At 36.3% G+C, this 27,910-nt stretch overlaps 1 protein-coding gene across 3 annotated transcripts in view; it reads left to right on the top strand.

The window, feature by feature from the left end:
- The window catches only part of LOC145690578 (uncharacterized), a 622,228-nt gene that overhangs the window by 271,695 nt on the left and 322,623 nt on the right, over positions 1–27,910 (top strand). For all 3 annotated transcript variants that reach the window (XM_081765603.1, XM_081765604.1, XM_081765605.1), the window contains exons 9-10: positions 763–885; positions 2,478–2,559. In XM_081765603.1, the coding sequence (XP_081621729.1) occupies positions 763–885; positions 2,478–2,559 (205 nt within the window). The remainder of the gene's footprint in view (positions 1–762; positions 886–2,477; positions 2,560–27,910) is intronic.

Here is a 27,910-nt window from a genome sequence, read left to right as displayed (position 1 = left end):
GGCATTTATGGTATCTGTCTGAATACCTAATTCCTTTTTCACTTTTTGATCCCCGCGTGTCAGATTCAACAAAACAAGCGATAGTCAACAATATGGTAGTCAAACCTGAAAAGAAGAAAGATATGAGAAGAGCAGATGGGAACAATTTCACGACAACAGCTCAGCAGGAATCCTATGCTACAAGGCGCTCCACAATATTCTTTCAATGTACTTCTGAACGATGTTGAAGAACAGGCAAAATCTTTCCTTCAAGAAGATCCTTCGTCTTGGATAACAAATGAAGTATACCAAAAAATGAATACAAGTGTTGGAAACCTGGGTGTTGTAAATGATTTTGCTGAAAGAGCTGTTGCCCTTATTTAAGCTTACAACAGTTCTATAACGAAAGATGAGGCCCAAAAACAATATTTGGTTCGTGTTGTTGCTCTACACCGTAAGAAAATCAGACTTTAAGAAGGCTACACTAAAAAAAAAATATTAAATTATGAACAAAAACATTTTTAGATGTGATTTAATAACGAACAGATGCAGTATGAAAGTGAATATGGAATATGTTATAATTTTATTACGTTGTAACGAATATTACCTAGGTACATTAAAAACTATCAACTTTGAGCGAGTACTTAAACATATGGTAGAGCCTTGATATTTTGCAGTTTTGTTTGTTGACGTCATAGGAATAAAGGAATGAATGACCCAGATTAAAATTCGTAAGTTGATTTTTTGGACCACCCTAATACACTCATTTTATTTTTTTTAAAGGCAAAATCAGAATATTTTCAAAAACTGCTCTTGTGGTGAACATCAACTCGAATGTTCGTCAATGTATGGAATCCAAACACTTCAGGGAGAAATTTGCTATGCGGCAAACTCAATGCAGTTAAGGTAATTCCACTTTAACTTTTCAATAATTATAAGGGAGATAGGCAATGTAAACTTCGTTATCACCTTCCTTAAAACACTGTTTTAGTTTTATAATATGCATGAATTAAATGTTTAATTTTCGACTTCTAGAAATGTTGCATAGATTATATTTGTGAGATTTCTTACTCTTACTTAAGGATTCTTGCCGGATACTCCGATAAGTTATTTAGGACAATACGTGTGTAAACCACACACTCAACAAACATCTTCCTTTTTACTTCAGAAATCTTATCTATAACACTTGTTTCCGTATTATACCGTATATTTAAATTACACGACACACGTTTCATCTTTTAATATAAGAAACTACAAATCTTACTATGATGAGTTCAGAAAACAAATGTTTGAGTTGACTTTTATAACGAAAATAATGGTTTCCCTGTGTCCATTTAACAATCAAATTTTACCATGAAAAACTAAAAGTGAAAGTGCTTAAAATATAACTAAAGAAAGTTTTTTGAACGGTTATTGAGTAGCATTACTCTTATATAGCTTAACGTTTCATACCCACAACAAGCATTAAAAAAAAAAGAAAATAAAAATTAAGAAAGTGAGAAATAAATCAAAATCTTCCTGATGACCCTTGAATCCAATTCTACACCAGATTAATTTTCTCGTAGAAAATCAATTTCACAGATATTTCATCAACTCTTGCTAGTTTATCATTTTTTATGATACTTAACATTAATGCTACTTAATCTCCAACATTGTGATTGAAAATCCTTATATGAGTACATATCAGTTAGTCATTGTCCCTCGGTGTTTTTCATTTAGGAGATGTTTAAAGAAATCGCCTCTGTCATTTTAATTTGCACATTAACATCTAGTGGTAAACTTCTTTTCTCTGAGTAAAAATGAAATGAAATTTTTGAGTTTTACGTCCCACGGTTATGCCGGTTAGGCTAAAGGAGACGGACTTTTCTCTGAGTAGTTCGTTGGACTAATGATGGAAGCAACCCTGATTTAACCTAACTGAGATAAAATTTATTGCGGCTCCCTGACGCTTTTTCATACTCCATAAAGTATCTGGAAATTTTTTAAAAAATCATTACAATACATAATACACATAGATTTATTTTAAAACTGATTAAATCCAAGCAATGAACCTGTATACCAAATTTAAACATATAATCCAACATTATTGGAAATAACTAATATTTAAAAATATATATTAGTAACTTGGAAGTAGATATCTTTGCAATAAATATTACTCGCTGTAATATTGATGAATTCAACATATCATTTCATAATTGATAGACGTATGTTTCCATTTGATACTTTGGGTTTTAACATTGGAAAGCATATGCATGTGTTAGTGTATGTGCAAATAAAAAGAAATGAAATGAAATCTTTGAGTTTTACGTCCCACGTTTATGCAAGTTAGGCTAAAGGAGACGGTGATTATGAGTAATGAATGAAATGGTGGAATGAAGAAAGTGGGAGGAAACGGGACAACCCCGAGGAAACACACGCACACGGTGTTTGTCCACCACATATTTTTCATTAACAGCAAAATCATAAATAATAACCAATAATTGTAATTTTCATTTCAGAAGCAACAGGACGTATATAACCAATAATGAAGGCTTTCTGAGATGTCAGTGTTTCATGCTGAGACCATATGGATCATCAAGGGTATTACATTTGTCTAACTAACTTTTAAACTATGATTTTGATTGTTTGTTCTAACTGAAAGACTCAAATTATGAAAATAGCTTGCTAGATTAAGTTAATTTTACTTAAGAAGAATGTTTCTCCAATATATTGAATGAAATGCCCAGTGAACACGTTTCAGTGTTCTAGATTATTTCCTTAGACATACGTTTTCCTTAAAGGTAGAACTAATGTATTTATTATACAGTCTAACTCAAAATGTATGGAATGTAATCATACATTAGAAGGACGTAAACTTCTGCCAATGAAAATCTAGTAGGCGATAAAAAAAAAAGTTCGTGAAAAATACCGTAGATCTAACGTCCCTCCGATTTGTGATCACTGGGAAATTTATAATCCTTCCATTCTGCTACAGAGTAATAGGACCATTTGGAGCAAATATATTGACTATCTGAACTTTGAGAACAAGTAAATATGTAATTGCAATACACAAAAAGATCACAAAATATGACAGAAAAGAAAAATGAAATCAAAATCTGGCTTACTGGCAAGTAATACTTCCCAAGTGTAACTCTCCGATTTTGATAAAATTTGGCAGGAAGATACTACACATCAAATAAACGAACACTTGTTTTTTATTTTCTGCAGAAAAGCGGTTTTAGGGGGCAAAAGCCCCCAACCAAAATTTTGAAATATGACGTCCGAAAGGCTAAAACAAGTGGGCAGAAGTGAACGAAATTGTGCACAGATATTCCAGACGTAAAATGAGGGAATGCGGGTTTCGTATTTTCCTGGAAAGAAGGGTTAGGTGTGGCACGAACCCCTAGAAACCTTTGATCATGAAATGTCAAACGTTCTAGTAGCATTATGTCAAATGTGTGTAAAGTACATAAAGAAATGCAATGAAACTTTGTGTATGGAAAATACGCAAAACATACACGAGTACATTTTTTTTTTTAGTTTTTCGGAAAAACGTTTTAGGGGTCAAAAGTCCCCACCCAAAATTTTGGAATTTGACGCCCGAAAGGCAAGTCGACAGAAGTGAACGAAATTGCGCACAGACATTGTAGACGTAAAATGAGGGATTACGGGTTTCGTATTTTCCTGAAAAAAAGAAAAACGTTTGGGTGGGACATAGACCCTTCCAAAACCTTAATCATGAAATATCAAAAGTGCTAATAGCAGTATGTCAGAAATGCTTAAGGGACATGAAGAATTGGAACGACACATTGTGTAGCGACAATACGAAAAAACAAACGAATCCGGCTTTATTATCTGCGGAAAAACGGTTTTACGTGGCTAAAGCCCTCACCCAAAATTTTGAAATTTGAGATCCAAAACAGGAAGAAGAAATGCACCAAATTGAATGAAATTGTGCACAGATATTGTAGACGTAAATTGAGGTAATTGGGTTTCGTATTTTTCTTAAAGAAAAAAAAAAAAGCGTTTGAGTGGGCACGGACCTTCTAAACCGTTCATTACGAAATATCAAAAGTGCAAATAAGTATACTTTAGAATTTCCGAAAGAGTATGGAGAATTGCAGCGAAAGTTCGTATAGGGACAATTTGCAAAACAATAAATGAAACGTGTTTCAATTTGTGAAAAGAAACAATGTTACGGCCTAGGCCCCTTCCGAAAAAAAGTAAATATTACCGTAATAGCGCAGGAAGGAGTGGACCGAAGCAAATTAAATTGTGTGTATATATTGTCTAAATCTAAAATAAGTATTTCGTGTTTCTCAAGTGTCCCTATCCGTTTTTATTCTAATTTGGCACATCAACAGCAAAGAGGAAATTAGTCGATACGTGTTTTTGCTTATGCGGAAAATCATTGTAAGGGTTAAACGTGCCTTCTGAAATACTATAAAATACACTATACTGTTTGTGCTTCTTGTTGATCTGCCAAATTTAATGAAATCGGATAGAGACACTTGTGAAACACGAGAGGACTTATTTTACATATCCAATATCTACATTCAATTTCATTGGATTCGGTTCACTCCTTCCGCTACTAAACTCCTCGATCCACTCAACAGTTTCTCTTCTTTTCAAAAAAATACGAAGCATGTATTCCCTCATCTTACCTCTATAATATTTGTGCACAATTTCGTTCACTTCGGTCCACTTCTTCTTGACTTTCGGGCGTCAAATTTCAAAATTTTGGGTGGTAGTTTTGTCCCCTGAAACCGTTTTTCTCCAGAAAATAAAGAAACTCGTATTCGTTTATCTTTTGGTTATTGTCCACACACAAAGTTTCGTTTCAATTCTTCATGTCCTTTTCACACATGTGACATACTGTTACTAGCAGTTTTGATATTTTATAATCAGTGGTTTGGAGGGGTCCGTACAGTTTTTTCCAGGAAATACGAAACCCGTATTCCCTTATTTTACGTCTACAATATCTGTGGACAATTTCATTTACTTCGGTTTTCTTCTTCCTTTTCGGGCGTCAACTTTCAAAATCTTGGGTGGAGCCTTTTGCACCCGAAAACCGCTTTTGCGAAGAAAATAGAGAAAAAAAACGTATTCGTTTATTTTTTGTGCATTGTCCATACACAAAGCTTTGTTGCAAATCTTCATGTCCTTTACACACATCTGAGGTACTGTTACTAGCACTTTTGATATTTCATGATCAAAGGTTTGGAGGGGTCCGTGCCCCACTCAACCATTTATTCCAGGAAAATACGAAACCCATATTTCCTCATTTTTGTCTCCAATATCTGTGCACAATTTCGTTCACTTCGGTCTACTTGATTTAGCCTTTCGAGAGTCAACTTTCAAAATTTTTGGTGGAGGCTTTTGCCCCCTGAAACCATTTTTCCGGAGAAAATAAAAATCACGTATTCATTTATCTTATGTGTGTTATGTACCTGCCAAATTTTATCAAAATAGGAATGTTACACTTGAGAAGTGTTAGTTGTGGGTGATATGGTATTCCTAGTTCTATGAAGTGTAGATCATTAAGTTAATAATATACACAGATGGACAACTTCTCTAGTGAAGTCTTCTTGCTGTAGTGTTGAGCATAGCAGACTTGTGTGGAGAACTGTATTCAAGTATAGGTTCAACCCATGTTTACGAACAACTATATGTTTACTTAACAAATGGTCAGTGTTCTATTGCAGAAAGTATGGATGTAAGAAAATTTTAAAAATGGTCGGAGATCAAATCAGAAACCCCTCGCACCGTGGATAGTGTTCTATTACCGAGTCATTGTAGATTCTTAACTATTAATGATTCTCCTTGTATATGAAGGATGAGTCTGTAAGTTTGTCCAGTGGCTATAAATCAGAAACAACTGGTGACAAATGGAAGAAACAAAACTGAGATAGGAAAAGTCGCGGTGTTAATAGAGTTGATCATTTTGATTGTGTTTTTAAACCCTTTATCCGGTTAAAAGGAAATTGTATTCTATTAATAATAGTCATTTATTTGTCACCTATTTCTCTACACAATGACTTCCACTGAGCAAAACACTGAAGTATTGGGTGGTTATTATCTGACTATATCCAAATGAAATCGATGTTTTTGTTACCTTATTATGATAAAAGTCTAACCGTTTGAAAAGAATGGCTAAAAATCGTTAGCACTTGGCTCGAGCAGGGTTTCCATCATCCCACTTCAATTATTCCCAGAAAAGGAGTATTTTATAGTTATACCAAGAGCCTCAGCAGCCCATCATATTACGTAGTTGAAATAGATAAACTCCTTATTAAACGGAAGCGGATATGTATAGCGTCTTAGAGATTTCTTTTAACGGGGAAAAACGGAAAAACAATTTCTATAACGTTTCTCAACATGTAAAAGTGACATACACGTTGTATGTATCGTTATTACGGGGAAACATTGAACTGAAAATTAAGTTTACAACATAGATACTGTTTTCTAGAAAATGGGAGCTTATAGTTTTTATTTTCTGTTAAAGTAATATTCTTAAGGGAAGGAAAGAATGTCAAATATGATTTAAAATATCTTACATAAAACCATTTTTCTTCTGTGAGGAACAAATATTTTACTTAGTATAAGATTATATACTATAGGCAAAGAGAGTTCTAATGTTTTGAAGGCAGTCTATGTGCTCTAAATTACTTGTTGCATATCCGTAATATGAGTTGGAATTTTCTTACAATCGTACAAGCATGTTTCTTCTCATTTAAACGCTATATATATTTGGAAATCCAGAGCTTATGGTCGGTGCAAAATCTATGAAAACAAAGTTGATGCGGATGTTGAATAAAGGGAAATAAAATGTTCATTTTGATATTCAACATTGTAATTTAAAAAATTATTTGAAATATTTTGGTTGAATTAGGAAATATTCTTTGACAAATCATTATTTCAAGTAAATGACAATGTGGAAGTGAGAAAAATAAATTGTTCATTCTTCAGATAGACAAGTAGACTATTTCTCACGATTTTCTTTCTTGTCTTCTACATTTTCTGTATTCTACTTTCCTTGTATACACGACTCCAAAAGTGCATTATCACCTGCAATTCTGCTTTTCCTGCAATAGCAGGCAACCCGAAAAGCTCGGCGGTTGGCTTGGTTACGAATTCGAAAGGCGTTAGACCAAACCTCAATTTTGTCACAAATATATCAGTGTGGAAACTGCAAATAAGAGAATAAAAGTAATTGTTAAGAATGATAATGTTATTATCGTGACGGAGTTGGATGACATGAAAAGTTACAAAATGATCTTACGTAAGCAGTTCAAACAAGATGAATGGCAAGAATCAGATATCAGAGAAAAGCATTTCTCTCCCCCCAAAAAAGAATCTCATAAAAAAAAAGAAAAAGTTACATAATGTAAAATTTAATATAAAAGCCTAACAGCACAAAAACAAACATGTACACGAAACGAAAAAGTGAGAAACAGAATAAGGGACACCAATGGCGTAGCACACTTGCGGCCCTCCCATGCAAGATAAAGAGATGTGACGCTAGTTGTAAACCTCATTGTTATAATAATAATAATAATAATAATAATAATAATAATAATAATAATAATTATTATTATTATTATTATTATTATTATTATTATTATTATTATTATTATTATTATTATTATTATTATTATTATTATTATTACAGTATTATTATTATTATTATTATTATTAAAAAGTCGTTTCCTTTTCAAAATTTCTGTCTCTGCCTAAGAACATGCCTGCACATAGCGGTCATGTGTGAACGTTTTGTCAATGAGCGGTCGCAAAGGCCAAAAGGGATGGAAATTTTCAAGAGAGAAAAACAAAAAAAGAAAAAAAACATTTTCTTATGATAAATTCTAGTTCAAAGTCCGAAGCACTTCCTTTCGCACGTGATTATTTGTTTCTTTCTTCCGGGAACAGAAAAGTTCTGGCGCCTAAGAAATAACACCGTATAATATTGCAAATTTCCAAGTGGATATATTTACATTACAATTTGTGGTAATAAAGAAATTATGATTAGAAGACATCATTGATAGAAGACGTTTAATATAAAATTATTAACAGAAAAGTATTCATCTAATTTACCTTTCACTTTTGTTTCTGATTGGCACAACAAATCTACAACATTACACATACTTTACATAGTATAGCAATATACTCTATAATTTATGACAACCAAGCAAGTCCGAAGATGAATTTCCTGTGATATTGAAGTGGAATATTCAACAAAATAATAATAATTCATTGGTCATATTTCTTTCAGTACTTTGCACGGAGCAAGAGCTACAAGATTAACAGAACAAAAATTAGAGATTTCGTTTGTTTTTTCTCTCAGACTAAAGGACTTCTGCATTTGTCGACTTTGTCGACTCTCAAACCTCGACAGTTTGTGAAAAGAGATTTCACAGTTCACGTTGTTATTTCTTCGTTACAAAAACACTTCTATTTCACTTTATTCATGGTGAATTACTGAACTTAAACATTTACAATTATTGAAAAATGAATAATTATTTTTAAAGAAAAATTCATTACAGATCAGTAGAATGCACAAGTAGATGGACGTGAAAGAAACTATTGTTTATATTATTGGGATGTGCAAACTGAATGTGAATAATAAGTGTTTATTCATCTATATTCTTGTCAGAGACGGATCTACGATGGATTTCTGGGGGCGGGTAGGGTTGTAATACTGATACTTTGAGCTACTTCTAAGAGCTACAAACTTTGGGATGGGTTTTATTTATGTGTAAAATAAGGTTTTCTCTTCTGGGGGCGATCGCCTTGATTGCCCCTGGATCCGTCCCTGCTCTTGTGTAGCGAGTTTGAAGACATTTAGCTCGAGTCTGCTGTTGACGCTGCTGATCCTGCCTTCTAAGGATGGGTAGATGCAAAGTGGAGCAACTTTTATTTGCAACTTGACTCAACTCGAAAAAATATCTCCAACTGATGTACAGTAACTTAATGTAAATTACATGTTTCCGCAATAACTTTGTTATTGTTATGAATTTTCTTTGGGTATTCGTGTGAGAAAACTTACAAGTAACACTTCCGAAGTGTAACACGAAGATTTTTTTAAAAAATAGCATATAGATACAACACAAAAACAACCGAATACGTGTTTCTCATTCTCTGCGGCAAAACGGTTTTAGGGTGCAAACCCCCCACTCAAAATTTTGAAAGTTGATACCTGAAACGAAAGAACAAATGAACCGAAGCGAATGAAATTGTGCACAGATATTGCTGACGTAAAACGGAAAAATACAGGTTTCGTATTTTGCTGGAAAAACGGCTGGATGGGGCACGAACCCCTCCAAACCTTTCATCCCGGAAAATGAAAAGTACTAGTAACAGTATGTCAGATGTGTGTAAAGGACATGAAGAATTGCAACGAAGGTTTTGTGTATGAACAACACGCAAAACAATAAACAAACACTCGATTTTATTTTCTCCGAAAAAGCGGTTTTAGGGGAAAAAGCTCCCACACAAAATTTTAAAAGTTAACACCCGAAAGGACGGAGGAAGTGCGCTGAAGTCAATGAAATTTTGCAGATATTTCAGACATCAACTGAGGGAATAAAGGTTTCGTATTTTTTTGGAAAAAACTCTTTGGTGGGCACGGACTCCTCCAAATTTTTAATCACGAAATATTAAAAGTACTAGTAACAGTATGTCAGATGTATGTAAGAGACATGAAGAATTACAACGAAAAATTGTGTATGTATAACACGCAAAAGATAAATCAATAGAGGTTTTCATTTTCTGCGGAAAAGCTGTTTTAGAGTCCAATATTTCGCACCAAAATTGGGACAGTTGACGCCAGAAAGGCCAGAGGAAGTGACCCGAAGTAATGAAATTTTGCACAGATATTGCAAACCCAACCAAGCCTAGATCACGAAATATAAAAAGTGCTACGAACAGTATGTCAGATGCGTGTAAAGGACATGAAGATTTGCAACGAATCTTTGTGTATGAACAATATGCATAAAGTAAATAATGCGAGTTTTTCGTTCCTGTGGAAAAACGGTTTAGAGGGTAAAAGGTCCCAGCCAAAATTTTGAAAATTGATGCACGAAAGGCCAGAGGAAGTGAACCGAAGTGAATGACATTGTGCACAAATATTGTATACATAAAATGAGGGAATATGGCTTTCGCTTTTTCCTGTGAAAAAGGGTTGGGTGGGGCACTGATCCTTTGAAACCTTTGTTCACGAAAAATCAAAATTTCTAGTAACAGTATGTCAGATGTGTGTAAAGTACATAAAGGATTGCAACGATACTTTGTGTATGGAAAATATGCAAATAAAAAACGTATACTGTTTTTTCCTGCAGGAAAACGGTTTTGGAGGGCAAAAGACCCCACCTAAAATTTTGAAAGTTGACGCCCGAAAAGCAAGAACAATTGAACCTAAGTGAAAGAAAATGTGCATACATATTGTACACAGTAAATTAGGGAATTCGTGTTAAGTATTTTGCTGGGAAAAGTGGTTGGACGGGGCACGGACCCTTCCAAACTTTTAATTTTCTGTGGTAACACGGCTCTAGGGGACAAAAGTCCCCACGCAAGATTTTGAATTTTTACGCTCAAACAGCAAAAACAATGAATCGAAGTGAATGAACTTTTTCACAGCTATAGCAGATGTAAAATGAAGCAATACGGGTTTCGTATTTTCCTGGAAAAAAAGGTTGGGTGACTTTTAGTAACAGTAAGTAAGATGTGTGTGGAGTACATGAAGGACTGCAGCAAAAGTTTTTGTATGGACAACACGCGAACAATAAACTAATACGTTTTTTTTTAAATTTTCTGTGCAAAAACAGTTTTAGGAAAGAAAAGCCAACACTCAAAATTTTGAAATTTGACGCTCGAAATGCAAGAACAATGGAAGCGAAATCAGTAAGACCAGTCATGGTTTTGGATTGATTATTTTAACAAAAGAAACACTGACCAAAGCTTAAAACCCACTTTATTTTAAGTTATAATTTGTAACTGTTTCGGATATCTAAATAGCATATCCTTCTTGAGACATTATCCAAAATAAATGAAAATAGAGACATATATATAGCCAGTGTTATGACAAAGTTTAAATTCTTTAACTGTCATATATATAGTCATTGTTATGAAAAAAATTTAGATTCTTTTAACAGACATATATAGTCATTGTTGTACTTTTTTGTGTATATACAACATAAAAAAGTACAACGAAAATGTCTGTATTTTCATTTATTTTCAATAATGTCTGAAGAAAGATATGCTAGATATCCGAAACAGTTACAAGTTATAATTTAAAATAAAGTGCGTTTTAAGTTTTGTACAGTGTTTCTTTTGTTAAAATGGAAGCGAAGTGAATAAAATTCTTCACAGATATTGTAAATAAAATCAGGGAATTCGTGTTTAGTGTTTTCCTGGTAAAAACGATTGGGTGGGGCACGGACCCATTCAAACCTTTGACCACGAAATAGCAAACGTGCTAGTAACAGTATGTCAGGTGTGTATAAAGGACATGAAGAATTGCAACGAACCTTTCTGTATTGAAATGCGAAAGAAATAAATGATAACGGTTTTTCGTTGCTATTTAAAAACGATTTTATAGGGTGTGCGTCTCACCCAAAATTTTGAAATTTGACACCTGAGAGGCCAGAGGCGGTGAACCCAAGTGAATGAAATTGTGCACAGATACTGCAGAAGTAAAATGAGGGAATACGTGATTCGTCTTTTCCTGGGAAAAACGGTTAGTTGGGGCACGGACCCCTCCAAACCTTTAATCACGAAATATCAAAGGTGCTAGTAATAGTATGTCAGATGTGTGTAAAGTAAATGAGGAATTGCAACAAAACTTTGCGTATGTACAACTTGCAAAACAAAAATGAATAGGGATTTATATTTTCTGCGGAAGAACTCCTTTATGGCGCAAAAGCTCCCGACCAAAATTTTTAAAGTTGACTTCCAAAAGGCAAGAAGAACCGAACCGAAGTGAATGAAATTTCGCAGGGATATTGTATGCACAAAATAAGGGAGTAAGGTTTCGTATTTTCCTGAAAAAACTGGGTGGGTTGGGCACGTATCCTTCGAAACCTTTGACTACGAATATCAAAAGTACAGGTAACAGTATGTCAGATGTGTGTAAAGGACCAGAAGAATTGCAACAAAACTTTCTGAATGGAAAGTACAGAAAAAATAAATGACACTAGTTTTTAGTTTCTGGGCAGAAACGGTTTTACGGGCAAAAGCTCCCAACCAAAATTTTGAAGTTTGACGCCCGAAAGGCCAGAGGAGGAGAACTGAAACGAAACTTTGTATAGACAACACGCCGAAAATAAATGAATACGAGATTTTTTATCTTCCGCCGAAAACCTGTTTTAGGGAGCAAAAGACCCCAACCAAAATTTTGAAATTTGAAGCCCGAAAGGCAAGAACAAGTGAACCGAAGTGAATGAAATTTTCCACAGATATTGTAGACATAAAACGAGGGAAGACGGGTTTGAAATTTCTTTTAAAAAACGGTTGGGTGGGCCATGGATCCCTCCACTCGTGACCACGAAAAATCAAAAGTGTTATGAACAGTATGTCAGATCTGTATAAAGAACATGAATAATTGGAACGAAATTTTGTGTAGACCACATGCAAATAACAAACGGATTCGGGTTTTTATTTTCTGCGAGAAACGGCTTTAGGGGGTAAAACAACGCACTCAAAATGTACAAAGTTGACGCCCGAAAGGCATGATAAGTCAACTGAAGTGAATTAAAATGTGCACAGATATAGTAGGCATAAAACGAGGGAAATTGGGTTTCGTATTTTCCTGGAAATAATAGTTGGATTGGGCACGAACCCCTCCAAACCTTTGATAACGAAATATCAAAAGTGCTAGTAACAGTGTCAGATGTGTGTATAGGAGATGAAGAACTTCAACAATATTTTGTATATGGACAACACGCATAAAATAAATGAATACCGTTTTTTTTTCTGGGGAGAAACGGTTTTAGGGGCAAAAGCTCCCATCCAAAATTTTGAAAGTTGACGCCAGAAAGACCAGAGGAAGAGAACGAAATTTTGCATAGACCACACGCAAATAATAAACGAATACGGGTTTTTACTTTCTGCCAAAAACGGCTTTAGGGGGAAAACGACACACCCAAAATGTTCAAGGTTGACGCCAGAAAGGCATGAATAAGTAAACCGAAATGAATGAAATGGTGCACAGACACTGCTGCCATAAAATGGAGGAATACGGGTATAGTATTTCAATGTAAAAAACGGCTTTATCTGGCACGGACACCTCCAGACCTTTACGAAATATCAAAAGTGCTAGAATCAGTATGTCAGATGTTTGTAAACGACATGAAGGACCTCAAATATATTATGTGTATGGACAACACGCAAAATATAGATGAATACCTTTTTTTTTGTTTCAGCGGAAAAATGGTTTTACGGGGCACATTACCTACAAAAAATTTTGAAAGTTGACGCCCGAATTACAATAACAAGTGAACAGAAGTGAATTAAATTTTGCACAAATATTGCAGACGTAAAATGGGGGAATAAGGGTTTCGTACTTTCCTCGAAAAAACGGTTGATCGGGGCACGGACCACTCCCACCCATTAATCACGAAATATCAAAAGTTCTAGTAAGAGAATGTCAGATGTGTGTAAAGAACATGGAGAATTGCAACGAAACCTTGTACATAGACAACACGCAAATAATAAACGAATATGGGGTTTTTCTTTTCTGTGGAAAAATAGTTTTAGAGGCCAAAAATCCTTCACCCAAAATTTTGAAGGTGGATACATGAAAGGCAATCACAAGTGAAGTCAAGTGAATGAGAATATGCTTGGAAATTGTAGACATAAAATTATGGAATAGACTTTAGTATTTTCTTGAAAAAAATGGTTGGCTGAGGCACGGAACCCTCGAAATCTTTGATCACGAAAAATCAAAAGTGCTAGTAACAGAATGTCCGGTGTATAAAGGACATGAGGAATTGCAGAAAAGCTTCGTCTATGGATAATACACAAATAATAAACGAATACGGTGTTTTATTTTCTGCGGAAAAATCGTTTTAGCGGCCAAAAGCCCTCACCTAAAATTTTGAAGGTACACGCATGAAAGGCAAGAACAAGTGAAGGTAAGTGAATGAAAATGTCCTCTGATCTTGTAGACATAATTAAGGGAAATCGTTTTTCGTATTTTTCTGGAGAAACGTTTAGGTGGGGCAAGGACCCCTTCAAACCGTCTATCACGAAATATCAAAAATGCTACTAATAGTATGTCAAATGTGTGTAAAGGACATGAAGAGTTGCAACGAAACATTGTGTATGGACAACACGCAAAAAATAAATGAGTAAGGGTTTGTATTTTCTGCGAAAAAAAACGGCTTATGTTTAAAAAGTTTGCACCAGAAATTTTGAAATTTGAAAACCGAAAGTCAAGATGTGAACTGAAGGGAATGTAATTTTGTACAGATAATGTAGACATAAAATGAGGGAATACGGGTTTTGTATTATCCTGAGAAGACAGTTGGGTGGAGCACGGACACCTCAAAACCTTTGATCATGAAATATCAAAAGTGCTAGTAACAGTATGTCAGATATGTGTGAAGGATAAGAAGAATTGCAACGAAAATTTGTGTATGGACAGTAAGCAAAAACAAATGATACCGGCTTTTAGTTTCTGCGGAGAAACGGTTTTAGTGGGCGAAAGCTGCCAATAAAATATTGAAAGTTGAGGCCCGCGAAGCCAGAGGAAATGAACCGAAATGAATGAAATTGTGCACATATATTGCAGACGTAAAATGATGGAATACGGGTTGCATATTTTTCTGGAAAAGACGGTTGGGTGGGGTAGGGAACCACCACTTTCATCACGACATATCAAAAGTACTAGTAACACTGTCAGATATGTGTAAAAGACATAGAGAACTGCAACGAAACTATGTGTATGGACAACACGTAAAAAATAGAGGTTTGTATTTTCTGCGGAAAAATCGGTTAGCGGTTCAAAAGGTCAAACCCAAGTTCTGAAAGTTCACGCCCGAATGACAGGAAAAATTCAACTGAAGTGAATGAGGTTTTGCACAGATTTAGAGACATAAAATGAGGAAATACGGTTTAGTACTTTCCTTGGAAAAAACGATTGGGTAGGATACGCACCCCTTGAAACCTTTGATCACGAAATATCAAAAGTGCTAGTAGCATCATGCAGGGTGTGTGTAAAGGATTGCCAGTACGCCAAAAAAAATGAATACAGGTTTTTAGTTTCTGTGGAAAAACGGTTTTAGGGGCAAGAGCAACCCACCAGAAGTTCTAAAATTTGACGACGGAAAGGCAACAAGAAATGAACCGAAGTGAAAAATTTTCCACAGATAAGGTAGACATCATCTGAGGGAATAAGGGTTTCGTATTTTCATGACAAAAACATTTGGGTGTTGCACGGACCCCTCGAAACACGCAAAAAATAAATGAGCAGGGTTTTTATTTTTGCGAAAAAACGGACTTAGAGCATAAAAGCTTCCACCCAAAATTTGGAAAGTTGACGCCCGAAAGGGAAGAAGAACTGACCCGAAATGAATGAAATTTTGCACAGACACTGTACACATAAAATGAGGGAACACAGTTCAGTTTCTTCCTGGAAAAAACGGTTGGCTTGGGTACGGTTCCCTTCAAACCTTTGATAACGAAAAATCAAAAGTGCTAGAAACAGCATGTCAGGTGTGTGTAAAGGACATGAAGAATTACAACGAAACTTTGCGTATGGACAACACGCAAAAACTAAATGAATAGGGGTTTATATTTTATGCGGAAAAACGGTACCAGGGGCAAAAACTCTCATCCAATATTTTGAAAGATGACGCCTGACATGCAAGAACAGGAGAACAGTGAATAAAATTGTGCACAAATATATATCAGACGAAAAGAAATGTATACAGGATTTTTATCTTACGCGGAAAAACGGTACCAGGGGCAAAAACTCTCATCCAAAATTTTGAAAGTTGACGCCCGACATGCAGGAACAAGTGAACCGAGCTGAATAAAATTTAGCACAAATATTCTATACATAAAACTAGGCAATAGGGCTTCGTATTTTCCTGTAAAAAGGGTTAGGTGGGGCACAGATCCTTCGAAACCTTTGACCACGAGAAATCAAAAGTTCTAGTAGCAGTATGTCAGATGTGAAACCTACATGAAGAATTACAACGATACTTTGTGTATGGACAACATGCAAATAATAACCAAATAAGTTTTTTTTTTTAATTTTCTGCAGAAAAACGGTTTTGGAGGGCAAAAGATCGACCCAAAATTCTGAAAGTTGCCCGAAAGGCAAGAACCTAAGTGAAAGAAAATGCGCACGGATATTGTAGAGATAAAATTAGGGAATTCGTGTTAAGTATTTTCCTGGGAAAATTGGATGAACGGGGCACGGACCTCTCCAAAACTTTGATCATGAAATATCAAAAGTCCTAGTAACAGTATGTCAGATGTGTGCAAAGGATATGAAGAATAGTAACGAAAGTTTGTGTATGGACAACACGCAAATAATAAACGAATAAGTAAGTGTTTTTCTTATTTTCTGTGGAAACACGGTTCTAGGGAGCAAAACTCCCCACGCAAGATTTTGAAATTTTACGTTCGAAAAGTAAGAACAATAAATCGAAATGAATGAACTTACTTACAGATATTGCAGATGTAAAATGAAGCAAAACGGGTTTCGTATTTTCTTGGAAAAGAGGTTGAGTGGGGCACCGACCCCTCCAAACCTCTGATCACTAAAAATCAAAACTGGTAAAATAGTGAGTGACTTATGTGTAAAGTACAGGAAGAATAGTAACGAAACTTTGTGTATGGATAACGCATAAATAATAAACGAATACCTTTTTAATTTTCTGCGCAAAACCAGTTTTAGGAGAGGAAAGCACCCAAAATTTTGAACCTTGACGCTCGAAATGCAAGAACAATTGAAGCTAAGTAAATGGAATTGTTCATAGATACTGTAGACATAAAATCAGGGAGTTCGTGTTTAGTATTTTCCTGGAAAATACGATTGGGTGGGGCACGGACCCCTCCAAACCTTTGAGCACAAAATAGCAAAAGTGCTAGTAACAGGATGTCAGATGTGTGTAAAGGACATGAAGAATTGCAACAAAAATGTTGTGCATGGAGAAGACGAAAGAAATAAATGATACCGGTTTATTGTTTCTGATAAAATACGATTTTATGGGGCGAACGTCTGACTCAAAATTTTGAAAGTTGGCACCTGAAAGGCCAGAGGCAGTGAACCCAACTGATTGAAATTTTGCACAGATATCGCAGACTTAATACGAGGGAATACAGTGTTTGTATTTTCCTGGAAAAAAACTTTTGGGTTGGGCACGGACCCATCCAAGCTTTTAATCACGAAATATCAAAGGTGCTAGTAACAGTATGTCAGATGTTTGTAAAACACATGAGTAATTGCAACGGAACTTTGCGCATGTACAACACGCAAAATATAAATCAATAGGGGTTTTTATTTTCTGCGGAAAAACTATTTTGTGGCTTAAAAACTCCCACCAAAATTTTAAAGTTGACTCCCGAAAGGCTAGACGAAATGAACCGAAGTGAATGAAATTTTGCACGGACATTGTGTGCACAAAATAAGGGAGTAGGGTTTCGTTTTTTTCCCGGAAAAAACGTGTGGGTTGGAAGCGGATCCGTCGAAACTTTTGACCACGAATATCAAAAGTGATAGTAACAGTAGTCAGATGTGTGTAAAGGACATGAAGAATTGAAACATGATTTTCTGTATTGACAACACGACGAAAATAAATGAATACGGGATTTTTTATCTTCCGTTGAAAAGCGGTTTTAGGGAGCATGACCCAAACAAAGATTTGGAAATTTGACGCCCGAAAGGCCACAACAAGTGAACCGAAGTGAATGAAATTTCGCACACATATAGTAGATATAAATCGACGGAACAGGGGTTTGGTATTTTCCTAAAAAAAAAAACGGTTGTGGGGGGCACGGATGCCTCCAAACCTTTGACCACGAAAAATCAAAAGTTATGGTAACAGTATGTAAATTGTCTGTAAAGGATATGAAGAATTCGAACGAAACTTTGTGTATGGGCAAGAAGCAAACAATAAACGAATACGTTTTTTGTTGTGAAAAACGCTTTTAGTGGGCAAACGCTCCCCGCAAAAAATTTTAAAGTTGACGGCGGAAAGGCAAGAACAAGCAAACCGAAATGAATGAAATTTTGCACAGATATTACGGACGAGAATGAAGAAATACAGCTTTCGTGTTTTCCTGGATATAATGATTTGCGCGGCATGTACCCCTCCAAACATGTGATCACGTAATATCAAAAGTGCCAGTAACAGTATGTCAGATGTGTATAAAGGACATGAAGAATTGGAACGAATCTGTGTGTGTGTACAACACGCAAATAATAAAGGAATTCGGGTTTTTATTTTCTACGGAAAGACTGCCTTAGGGGGCAAAAGCACACACCCAAAATTTTGAAACTTGACGCCCCAAAGGCAAGAACAAGTCAACTGAAGTAAATGAAAATGTGCACAGATATCGTAGCCATGAAACGAGAGAACACGGGTTTCGTATTTTCCTAGTAAAGATAGTTGGATTCGTCACGGACTCCTCCAAACCTTTTATAACGAAATACCAAAAGTGCTAATAACAGTATGTCAGATGTGTGTAAAGTACATGAAGGATTGGAACAAGATTTCGTGTATTGACAATAGGACGAAAATAAATGAATACGATATTTTTTTAATCTTCCGTTGGAAAGCGGTTTTAGGGGGCATGGTCCTTAAGGAAGAGTTTGAAATTTGACGCACAAGAAAAGAGAGGAAAAGAACCGAAACGAATGAAATTGTGCACAGATATTGCAGACATAAAATGGGGAATACGGGTATCGAATTTCAATGGAAAGATGGTTGGGTTGGCACGGATACCTACAAACCTTTAATCACGAAATATCAAAAGTGCTAGAAACACTGTCAGGTGTGTGTAAAGGACATGAAGAACTGAACGATGTTTTGTGTATGGACAACACGCAAAAAGTAGATGAATACTGGTTTTTAGTTTCAGCGGGAAAAAAGACTGTTTTTGGAGGCAAGATTTCCCACACAAAATTTTGAAAGTTCACGCCCTAGAGGCAAGAACAAGTGAACGGAAGTGAATTAAATTTTGCACAAATATTGCAGACGTAAAATGGGGAATAAAGTGTTCGTAGTTTTCCGCAAAAAACGGTTGAGTGAGACACGGACCCCTCCAACCATTTACTATATCAAAAGTGCTAGTAACAGAATGTCAGGCGTGTGTAAAGGATATGGAGAATCGCAACGAAATTTTGTGTATGGACAATACTAAAAAATAAATGAACACCGCTTTTTAGTTTCTTTGGAAAAATGGTTTAAACCTAGACTGCGTATAAGATGTCTGCATATATAATAATTTCTATCTTGGTAAAACCATAATCTAGCGTGAAAATATTAGTTACTAACATTTTAATTTTTGCGTATGTTGTGCTAAGGAAATTTGTACTAAAGCGCCAAAGAAGGTTAATATCGTTTTATTGTAAATCATCAAGTATTATTATCAAAAGTAATTATTGCTAAGGAATTTTCTAAGTTGTGGTATTTAAAGCAAGTTGGCAACAAATACGTGTACATCTTCTTATCACAGGACGTATTAAGAATTCCTTAAATAATGTAAGGAATTTAAGACAATAGAGTAAAGATAATTTTCAGAGGCACCTATCTGAGCAATGAGCACAGATCCATAGCTAAGGAGGAACATCTTTTGTTGTAAAAGAAGGAGTCATTTGGATAATCAAAAATGTCGACAGTATTTCTAATTAATTGTCCAATAGTAGTAGTTTATTGTCTATGCATTATATTTGAGTATAATATATTTGTGTAGTTAGCTTTATGTGATAATTTTCATTTCATTACCTTTTTATATAGTATGTGTATAAAGTTGTGTATTGCTTGTGTAAAAGAAGTCGTGAATCTTTCAATATTAAAAATTGCATATACTCACAAGAACTCATTAGAGACAAGTGCACTAATTTTTATCAAAATAGTTTATCGCTTCTCACTTAATATATTTCGTACATAAGTCTTGTAAGCAAACAAAACTATTATTTCTTTCATTCATCAATCCGATCGTTTGACCAATTTCATATTATTCTCTTATTTCGAAAGGATTAATCATAAGTGGCTTCCATAATAACTGTTCATACCTACGGGGGAAACAAACAATAATATAACAAATCAGGTTTCTGATTAATATTTGGTTTGGTAGAAATTATCTTTTGTAAAGCTACTTTATCAGTAATTATAAAATCTCGAATGTTGTCAATTCATTAAGCACTATAAGATTGTTGCTATTTTTCTGTAAAAATGAATAACTTAAACATTGCATTCTTCAGTTTGAAAATGTGTTAAGAGTAACCAGATAACTTCGTCAAAATAGTAGGAAAATCTTATTCATTCTCAGCCAATTAGATTCATTCGTTTCATCTCCTCCACCTGTAATTGTTGTTATTTTTGTAGAGAATAATTTTATTTCTCGTTGAATTTATTTAAAAAATCTATTGACGTTAGGACAAAATCATTTCTGTGGTATTATTTCTAAAATATACATGTTTCTTTAACCTAGGTTTGCATGCCTAAATTTAAAAAAAACGTTACGTCAAATTACTCTTTATTTTAAATCAAAGTACGGTTACATTCACCATCAGAAACCTCTTTCCGAATTAACTCATAACTTTTTAGCTTTCAAATTTATTATTTTTAAATATACCTGATTTATTTTTTTCTGCTTTTGAATAATTTCTGCTTTATGCAATTAATTTGGTGTTGAAAGTGATGGTCAGTGTAGCCAATCTGAAGGAAAACTCCAGTAGCGAAAAATCTTTCCTTCAGCCTTACAGCTTGTGACATTCAAAAATATTATAGATGGATACATTTAATAATTAACTACGCACCTGTTTTCCCAGCGCCTTGGAGACACCGTTATGGGGAAAACAGGATCGATTAAATTTAATTCATAATTCTTTTTGATGTCGGTATTAACTTTAATTCTCCTTTAACTTGAAATTATTCGAAACCCGTACTTTAAATTTAAGGAACTGACGCTCCATCCCCGTGGAGTCAACTTCACTCCTTGAAATTCTCATTCATTGTTTTGTTATTTCTGGGATAGGCAGATGAGCCACCACCTTTCGACAGCATTCCCCTTTAAATAGAATCTCAGTTATTCATTTTTTATGCAATGTTAGGCTAATCCATGATTGCATTAATTATTCTTTCTATTTAATGTTGAATATGCAAATCAGAGTTAAGGAATCGAATTCCAAAATCAGTACGTCTCAAATTAAGCTCTTTAGAAAGTTCGCACACGTACAAAACAGTATTCATGACGCCCGTACACGTGACATTGGTTATTAATAATATCACGTTATAATACAGTTTGGCAATCCGAACCAAAAACTTTTCTAGATTCTCTTTAAGTTTACAAAATTTGGGTTTCACGAACAGGGACCCGAGAAGCGTAGTTAATTTTAATTCGACCCAAGAAGCGTAGTTAATTTTAATCCAGAGAGATATGCATAGTTAATTTCGAACAGCGAACGAGAACTCTAGTTAATTCCATTCCCTAATACGAAAGTCGAATAATAGTGAATGTCACACGAAATTAGGTAGCTTTGTATTCGAAAGAATTTTATTATTTCGAATTGACCCCTACAGAACGACTCAGCTTTCTACCCCCCTCACATCCAATTTAATTTTATTTCAGCATATTTGCGTAAAATAAAGAGTAATCGTTTTCACCAAGCGTTTGTTTCTTTGTTTGTTTGCCTGGAAGAACAAGATTTAAAATAGAAGAAAAGAAAGAGAAAAGGAAAAAGGTAATGCACCAGATAAGCGGTCAGTGCAAGGGAATATGCAAATTTTTGCATATTGACACAAATTTAAATAACAACATACATTTCTTTCGAATGAATAATGTTAGTACATTTAGTTAGTAAGATTTAATACATTTCTTTATCACGTGTATTTGTCACACGCTGGCCAAATGGAAGAATGGTCAGGCAGATCGAGGAAAGTCAGGGACAAGTTTTAGATGATATACAGGGAATGCGGACGGATTTGAAAACGCAGACCCAAAAGATATTGGTTATAGCTGCAGACAAGAATAGAAAATATCGAGCATTCAATGACCCTTCGACAGGAGGAGCTAGTGGAGAGCCTGACCACTCAAAGCAGCAAGATATATGAACTGAGGCAAATCCAAGATGAAGAACGGGAAAAAGCAGGTGTTCTCCAACAGACTGTGGACTAGCTGAATATCTCTGACGTAAAAAATGTATGATTTGGTAGAAAGCAGAGTTGGGGAAGCGCTGAGAATCATATCTCAACCCACTTTTTCGGGAATGAAATCACCCCGAAGGACTCCGAGGCCACCAGTGTACAATCCTCTTTCAGAGTATTTCAGCCAGGTGAACCACGAGAGTGGTAGATCAGTAGACACTCGCTAGCTGCAGGAGTTTTCTCCGGGCTCCGAAGATAGGTGAGTTGCCATCGTTCGACCCAGACGTGAATGTGGGATTGCCATCGACCTTCCTTAAGTGGTTGCAGGATGACTGCAGGTTATACGGATAAGGCAGGAAAAGCTTCTCGACATATTTCCTCGCAGACTATGGCGAGCAGCAGAAATGTGGATAGATAACCACATCCAGCACTTCAGAACCTTGGAATATTTCCCTAGTGCTTTCCTGTGGAGCTTCCAAAGCAAATCCATCATACAGCGAAAGCTTACTCGCCTCAGAAACACGCGGTATAGGGCCGATTCACGTAAGTCCCTGCTTGAATTCTTCTGGGAACAAGTGAAGGCGTTCCGAGAGCTAAGCCCATCCATGTCGGAAATGGAAGTGCTCTCAAATGTGAAGAAATGTTACCATTGCGAATCCAAAGGCAACTTATTGGAGTTCAGCTGGAGGATACTGAGCACCTGTCGATGATCATCTGGGACAGCGAGGAGCTGCACAGATTAAAGAGCTTCCAAAAAGACTGGAATGTCCAAAGGCACAACATCGGTGCAACACGAGGCCAACTGAGAGTACTGTACGTACGCAGGCAGTCCACGGAGGAACCCGACTATAGGAACTCAGGAAATAGAGGACAGCGGGATCATCCGTATAGACGAGAAAACAATCGTCAGCACAACACTCACCAGCAACTACAGCAGATTGACTAGGACAGTCCCGGCAACGAAAGAAGCTTAGGAACACGTCCAAAAGGTCACACGCCGCACCGTTTCCACCTAAATCAAAGAAATAGAGGAGACAGGCAAAGAACTCAGGAGAGACAGGTCCAACAGGTGACAATGCATCGAGGAAACAGTTCGGAATGTAGAGGCCACACACGAGGAAATAATTATTTCTCACGCGGGAGAGGTCGCAGCATACTAGATAGCCTCAATGCTGCATGCAGAGGAGCAGCCGGAAAACTAAAAGTTGACCGCCAAGGGTCTAGGGTTCGGGTTGACGGTCAATTACAGCTTGCTGGGAAGGAACCCAATGAAACATACTTAAACACTGAAGTGGAAGATAGGGAAACAGCAGTCAAGGAAAAAGAGAAGGTAGATTGCAGAAGCTGTACAAAAGATAGACGGCGGAACGATGAGAAAGAATCTGCGGAGATTGCAAACATATCTGAAATGAACTTGCGCATTTCCGCAACTTGGCTCTCTTGGGATGAGGAAGAGAAACAGGAGGAAGAGGAAGACATACAGCGGTATCTCACTCCGAAAATTGAAATTACAATCAGCGTACCTATGAGGCGATTTTGGAACAGGATCGGAGGTAACGCTGATTTCAGAGCAGACTTCGATTGAAATAACTGCCGATGTGCGTAATACGGCATTATGGCCGGCACAGATCAAATTGATACACTTCACTGGGAAGTGCCAATCAAGAGCAATCGGTCGAGCTGTCATCCCGATTGAGCTCTCGAAGGTGGAGATTGCGTTGGAAATATTCCCCTTCTCTCGCACCCCTTCTCTTAGGAGTAGATTTTCTGCATAGTGTACGTGCGGAACTAGATCTTGATCGCTTAGAGTTGAGGACAAATGCAGAAGCCAAATTGTTCACAAGTGCCTACTCATGGCAAGCAACGAAGAGGAACTGTGCACGGATAAAGATCTCCAAATTGCAGCTGTCACCAAACAAGATCTATTGCAAGAAAAGGAGGCAAAAGTGATTGCAGCGGCATTACCCACACAAATGGAAAAGCGTCAACTCCAGGAAATCCTCCTTAAGCACATAGCGCTTTTCTCTGAACGCCCAGGACGCTGCAAAGTATATCAATTAGAAACCAAGGATTTTATCAATATAAAATTAGAAACCAAGGAAACCATAGTATCGAAGATATACCCAGTGGCACTAGCACATAGAGAGGAAGTGCAAAAACGGCTCAAGTAGATGCTGGAATGGGACATAATCAGGCCATCGAAATCTCAGTCCACTGCTCGTGGTTCCGAAGAGCGACAAACCTTAGGCTTATGTGTAGATTTTAGATCTCTAAATAGACATACGAAGGTGTTACAGACACAACCTTTAGGGATTCAGGAGATATTACAGAGATTCCACGGTGTAAAATATTTTGGGAGAATTGACATGAACTGCTCTTTCTAGCAGCTCGAACTGACTGAGCACTCGAAACCCTATACCGCCTTCCCATTTGAGAAAATGTTGTATAAATTCCAAGTTATGCCATTTGGACTATGTAAAGGAACTCAATCATTTATCAATGCTATGAATCTGGTATTAGGCGATGAAGTACAGGACTTCACAATCTGTTATGTGGATGATCTTCTAATCTTTTCTAGATCTTTGGAGAAAAACTTGCAACATATCGGCACCATTTTGTCATTAATCAGTAAAGCAGCAATGACGTTAAAATTTAGGAAATCAGAATTCGGATTACAAGAAGTACAATTTTTGGGACATATGATTTCACCTAATGCCATTATGAAGGACAAAACTAAAGTAGAAGCTATACTGAACCTGCAGCCACCCCGCACAATAAAGCAAATGAGAAGATTTCTCGGCATTCAAGGATAACATCGATCGTGTATACCAAACTTCTCTCAAATGGCGCAACCTCTCTTTTAATTGAGGGGCTTAGTGGAAAAGAGGCGTATCCCACAAAATTTGGAAAATCGAGATATCTACATATTTGGATACATGGAACTATCCGGTATATTGAGAAGAAGTGTTATGACTGGGCTCCGTATACGTGTGGATCCCATAAGCGCAGGACGAAAATGAGGAAATATTTGTGTCAAAAATTTTAGTGGAAAAATAACGTATCCCATTTCAGCTGCAACTCGTGAGTGGAAAAATGACGTATCCCGCTTCCAGCTATATTGTGAGTTTGTGGTGATATAACAGTATCTGTCATTGGTTGTGAGTCTAGAAATCAGCCAAGTGTAATCGCTGATACATGTTGCTGTTGAAAGTAATAATGGCTGCTGTGCAGGACGTTGAAAGTAATTTCAGTCTGGGAAATTCACCTCTTAAACCGCGAAAGAGACAATGAAACGAAGACAAATGGAAGGATAATGAACGTAAGCGTAAGAGAAACGCAGGAAAGAGTTACGTTGGATGCACAGGTAAGGAAGTATTGGATAAAATGCGAAGTGATGTGAGGTGTTGAGAAACTGAGTGGTGTAGATATATGAAGGATATCGATTCTGAAACCAAAGATAATAGTTTCATTTCGTTTTACAACATGCAAAATTTTAACACGCAAAATGCCTATATATTTGGGCTAATCAGGAGGTCAGAATGTGAACATGTGTACATTAAATACAGGGAAAATGTAAATGTCTCCAGGCGCGCCAATATTTTTCATTGTGTTCTTCGTTCATCATCAGGAATGGAAGTTAATGTATGCAAGCAAGCATTCTGCAATGCCCATATTATCACTGAACGTAGACTGCGTACCGCCTGTGGTGCATCGAGAACACATACGAATGATATGCCTGCCAAATCGTTGCATTCTCCCAAAGACGTCCGTCGAGGTAAACATCACAACCGCCCCCAAGATATTTCGGAAGAAAAACTATATATTGTCAGGAATCATATTAGGTCGTTTCCAAGGTAAGGTACCGTTCTCACTACAGCAGAGCTGCAAATCCTGAACGTTCATATATAGTTTCGGTGCATTCTGTGCAAGGACTGCAATTCACGTGTTCAAGATGGAAGAAAGAAATGGAGAGACAGAACATCAAAGTCTTGTATGCACTTCCATATCATTCGAAGGCAAATTTGGTGGTACGACCGCACGCTGAAGAGTCTATTTTTTTAGAACTGTTGTGTATGGAAAAGAGGAAAAAAATAAATGAATACGTTTTTTTTTTTATTTTTTGCGAAGAAACGGTTTTAGGGGGAAAAGGTCACAACCGACATTTTGAAAAGTGACGTCCGAAAGGCAGGAACAAGTGAACAGAAGTGAATGAAATTGTACACAGATATGGTAGACATTAACTCTGGGTATACGGGTGACGTATTCTCCTGGAAAAAACTGGTGGGTTGGGCACGGACCCCTCTAAACCTTTGATCATGAAATACCAAATATGCTAGTAACAGTGTGTCTGATGTATGTAATGGACATGAAAAATTGCAACGGAACTTTATGTATAGACAATATGCAATAAATAAATGAATACTGGGGTTTCGCGTCTTCTGCGGAAAAAAACTGTTTTAAGGGGAAATCTCCCCCACAAAATTTTGAAAGTTGACGCCCGAATGTTAAGAACAATTGAACCGAAGTGAATGAAATTGTGCACACATATTTTAGACATAAAATGAGCGGTTGTTTAGGGCACGGACCCCTCCAAACCTTTGATCATGAAATATCAAAACTGCTTATAACAGTATATCAGATGTGTGCAAAGGACATGAAGAATTGCAACGAAACATTGTGTATGGACAATGCGCAAAAAATAAACGAATACGGGCTTTTTTATTTTTTGCAAGAAAAGGTTTTAGTGGTAAATGCTCTTACCCAAAATTTTGAAAGTTGACACCCGAAATGCAAAAAGAAGTGAACCGAAGTGAATGAAATTCTTCACAGATATTGTAGTCATAAAATGAAGGAATAGGGCTTCATATTTTTTTGAAAAAAAAACGGTCGGGTGGGGCATGGATCCCACCAAACCCTTAATCACGAAATATCAAAAGTGCTATTAACAGTATGTCAGATGTGTGTAAAGGACGTGAAAAATTGCAACTAAACATTGTGTATGAACTAGACAAATAAACTAATACGGAATTTATTTTCGGGGGAAAAAGCTCCCGTCAAAATTGACGCCTGAAAGACAAGAAGAGGTAGTACGAAGTGTAGGAAATGTGTAGAGATATTGTAGAGGTAAAATGAGAGAATACGTGTTTCTTATTTTCCTTAAAAGAAAAACTCTTTCTTAGACCGATTCGCCGAGTGGCGAAAGGAGTGGACCGAAGCGAATGAGAGTGTATGTAGATATTGGATATATAGAATATGGCCTTTCGTGTTCCACAAGTGTCTTCAAATTTTTCAGATCCATTACAAGCACAAGCAGCAAAGTGTATTTTATAGTATTTTAGGAGGCACCTTTAACCCTTACAATATTTTTCTGACTAATCAAAAAGACGTGTCGATTTATTTCCAGTTTGCTGATAATGTGCGAAGTTTGAAGCAAAACGTATAGGGACACTTGAGAAACACGAAAGTCCTTATTTTACAGAGGCTTTATATATCTTCACACAATTTCATTTGCTTTCGTCCAGTCCTTCCTACGCTATTACGGTAATACATTATTAAATTTTTTCGGATATTACCTAAGCCTCCAGACTGTTTTCTGCACGAATTAAAACACTTTCATTTATTGTTTTCCAAAT

This window comes from Thermobia domestica, chromosome 7 (assembly GCF_964235325.1).
Source record: "Thermobia domestica chromosome 7, izTheDome1.hap1.1, whole genome shotgun sequence".
NCBI classification, from domain to species: Eukaryota; Metazoa; Arthropoda; class Insecta; order Zygentoma; family Lepismatidae; genus Thermobia; species Thermobia domestica.
The sequence above is the reverse complement of the archived record's forward strand: the minus strand, read 5'-3'. Positions and strand labels throughout refer to the sequence as shown.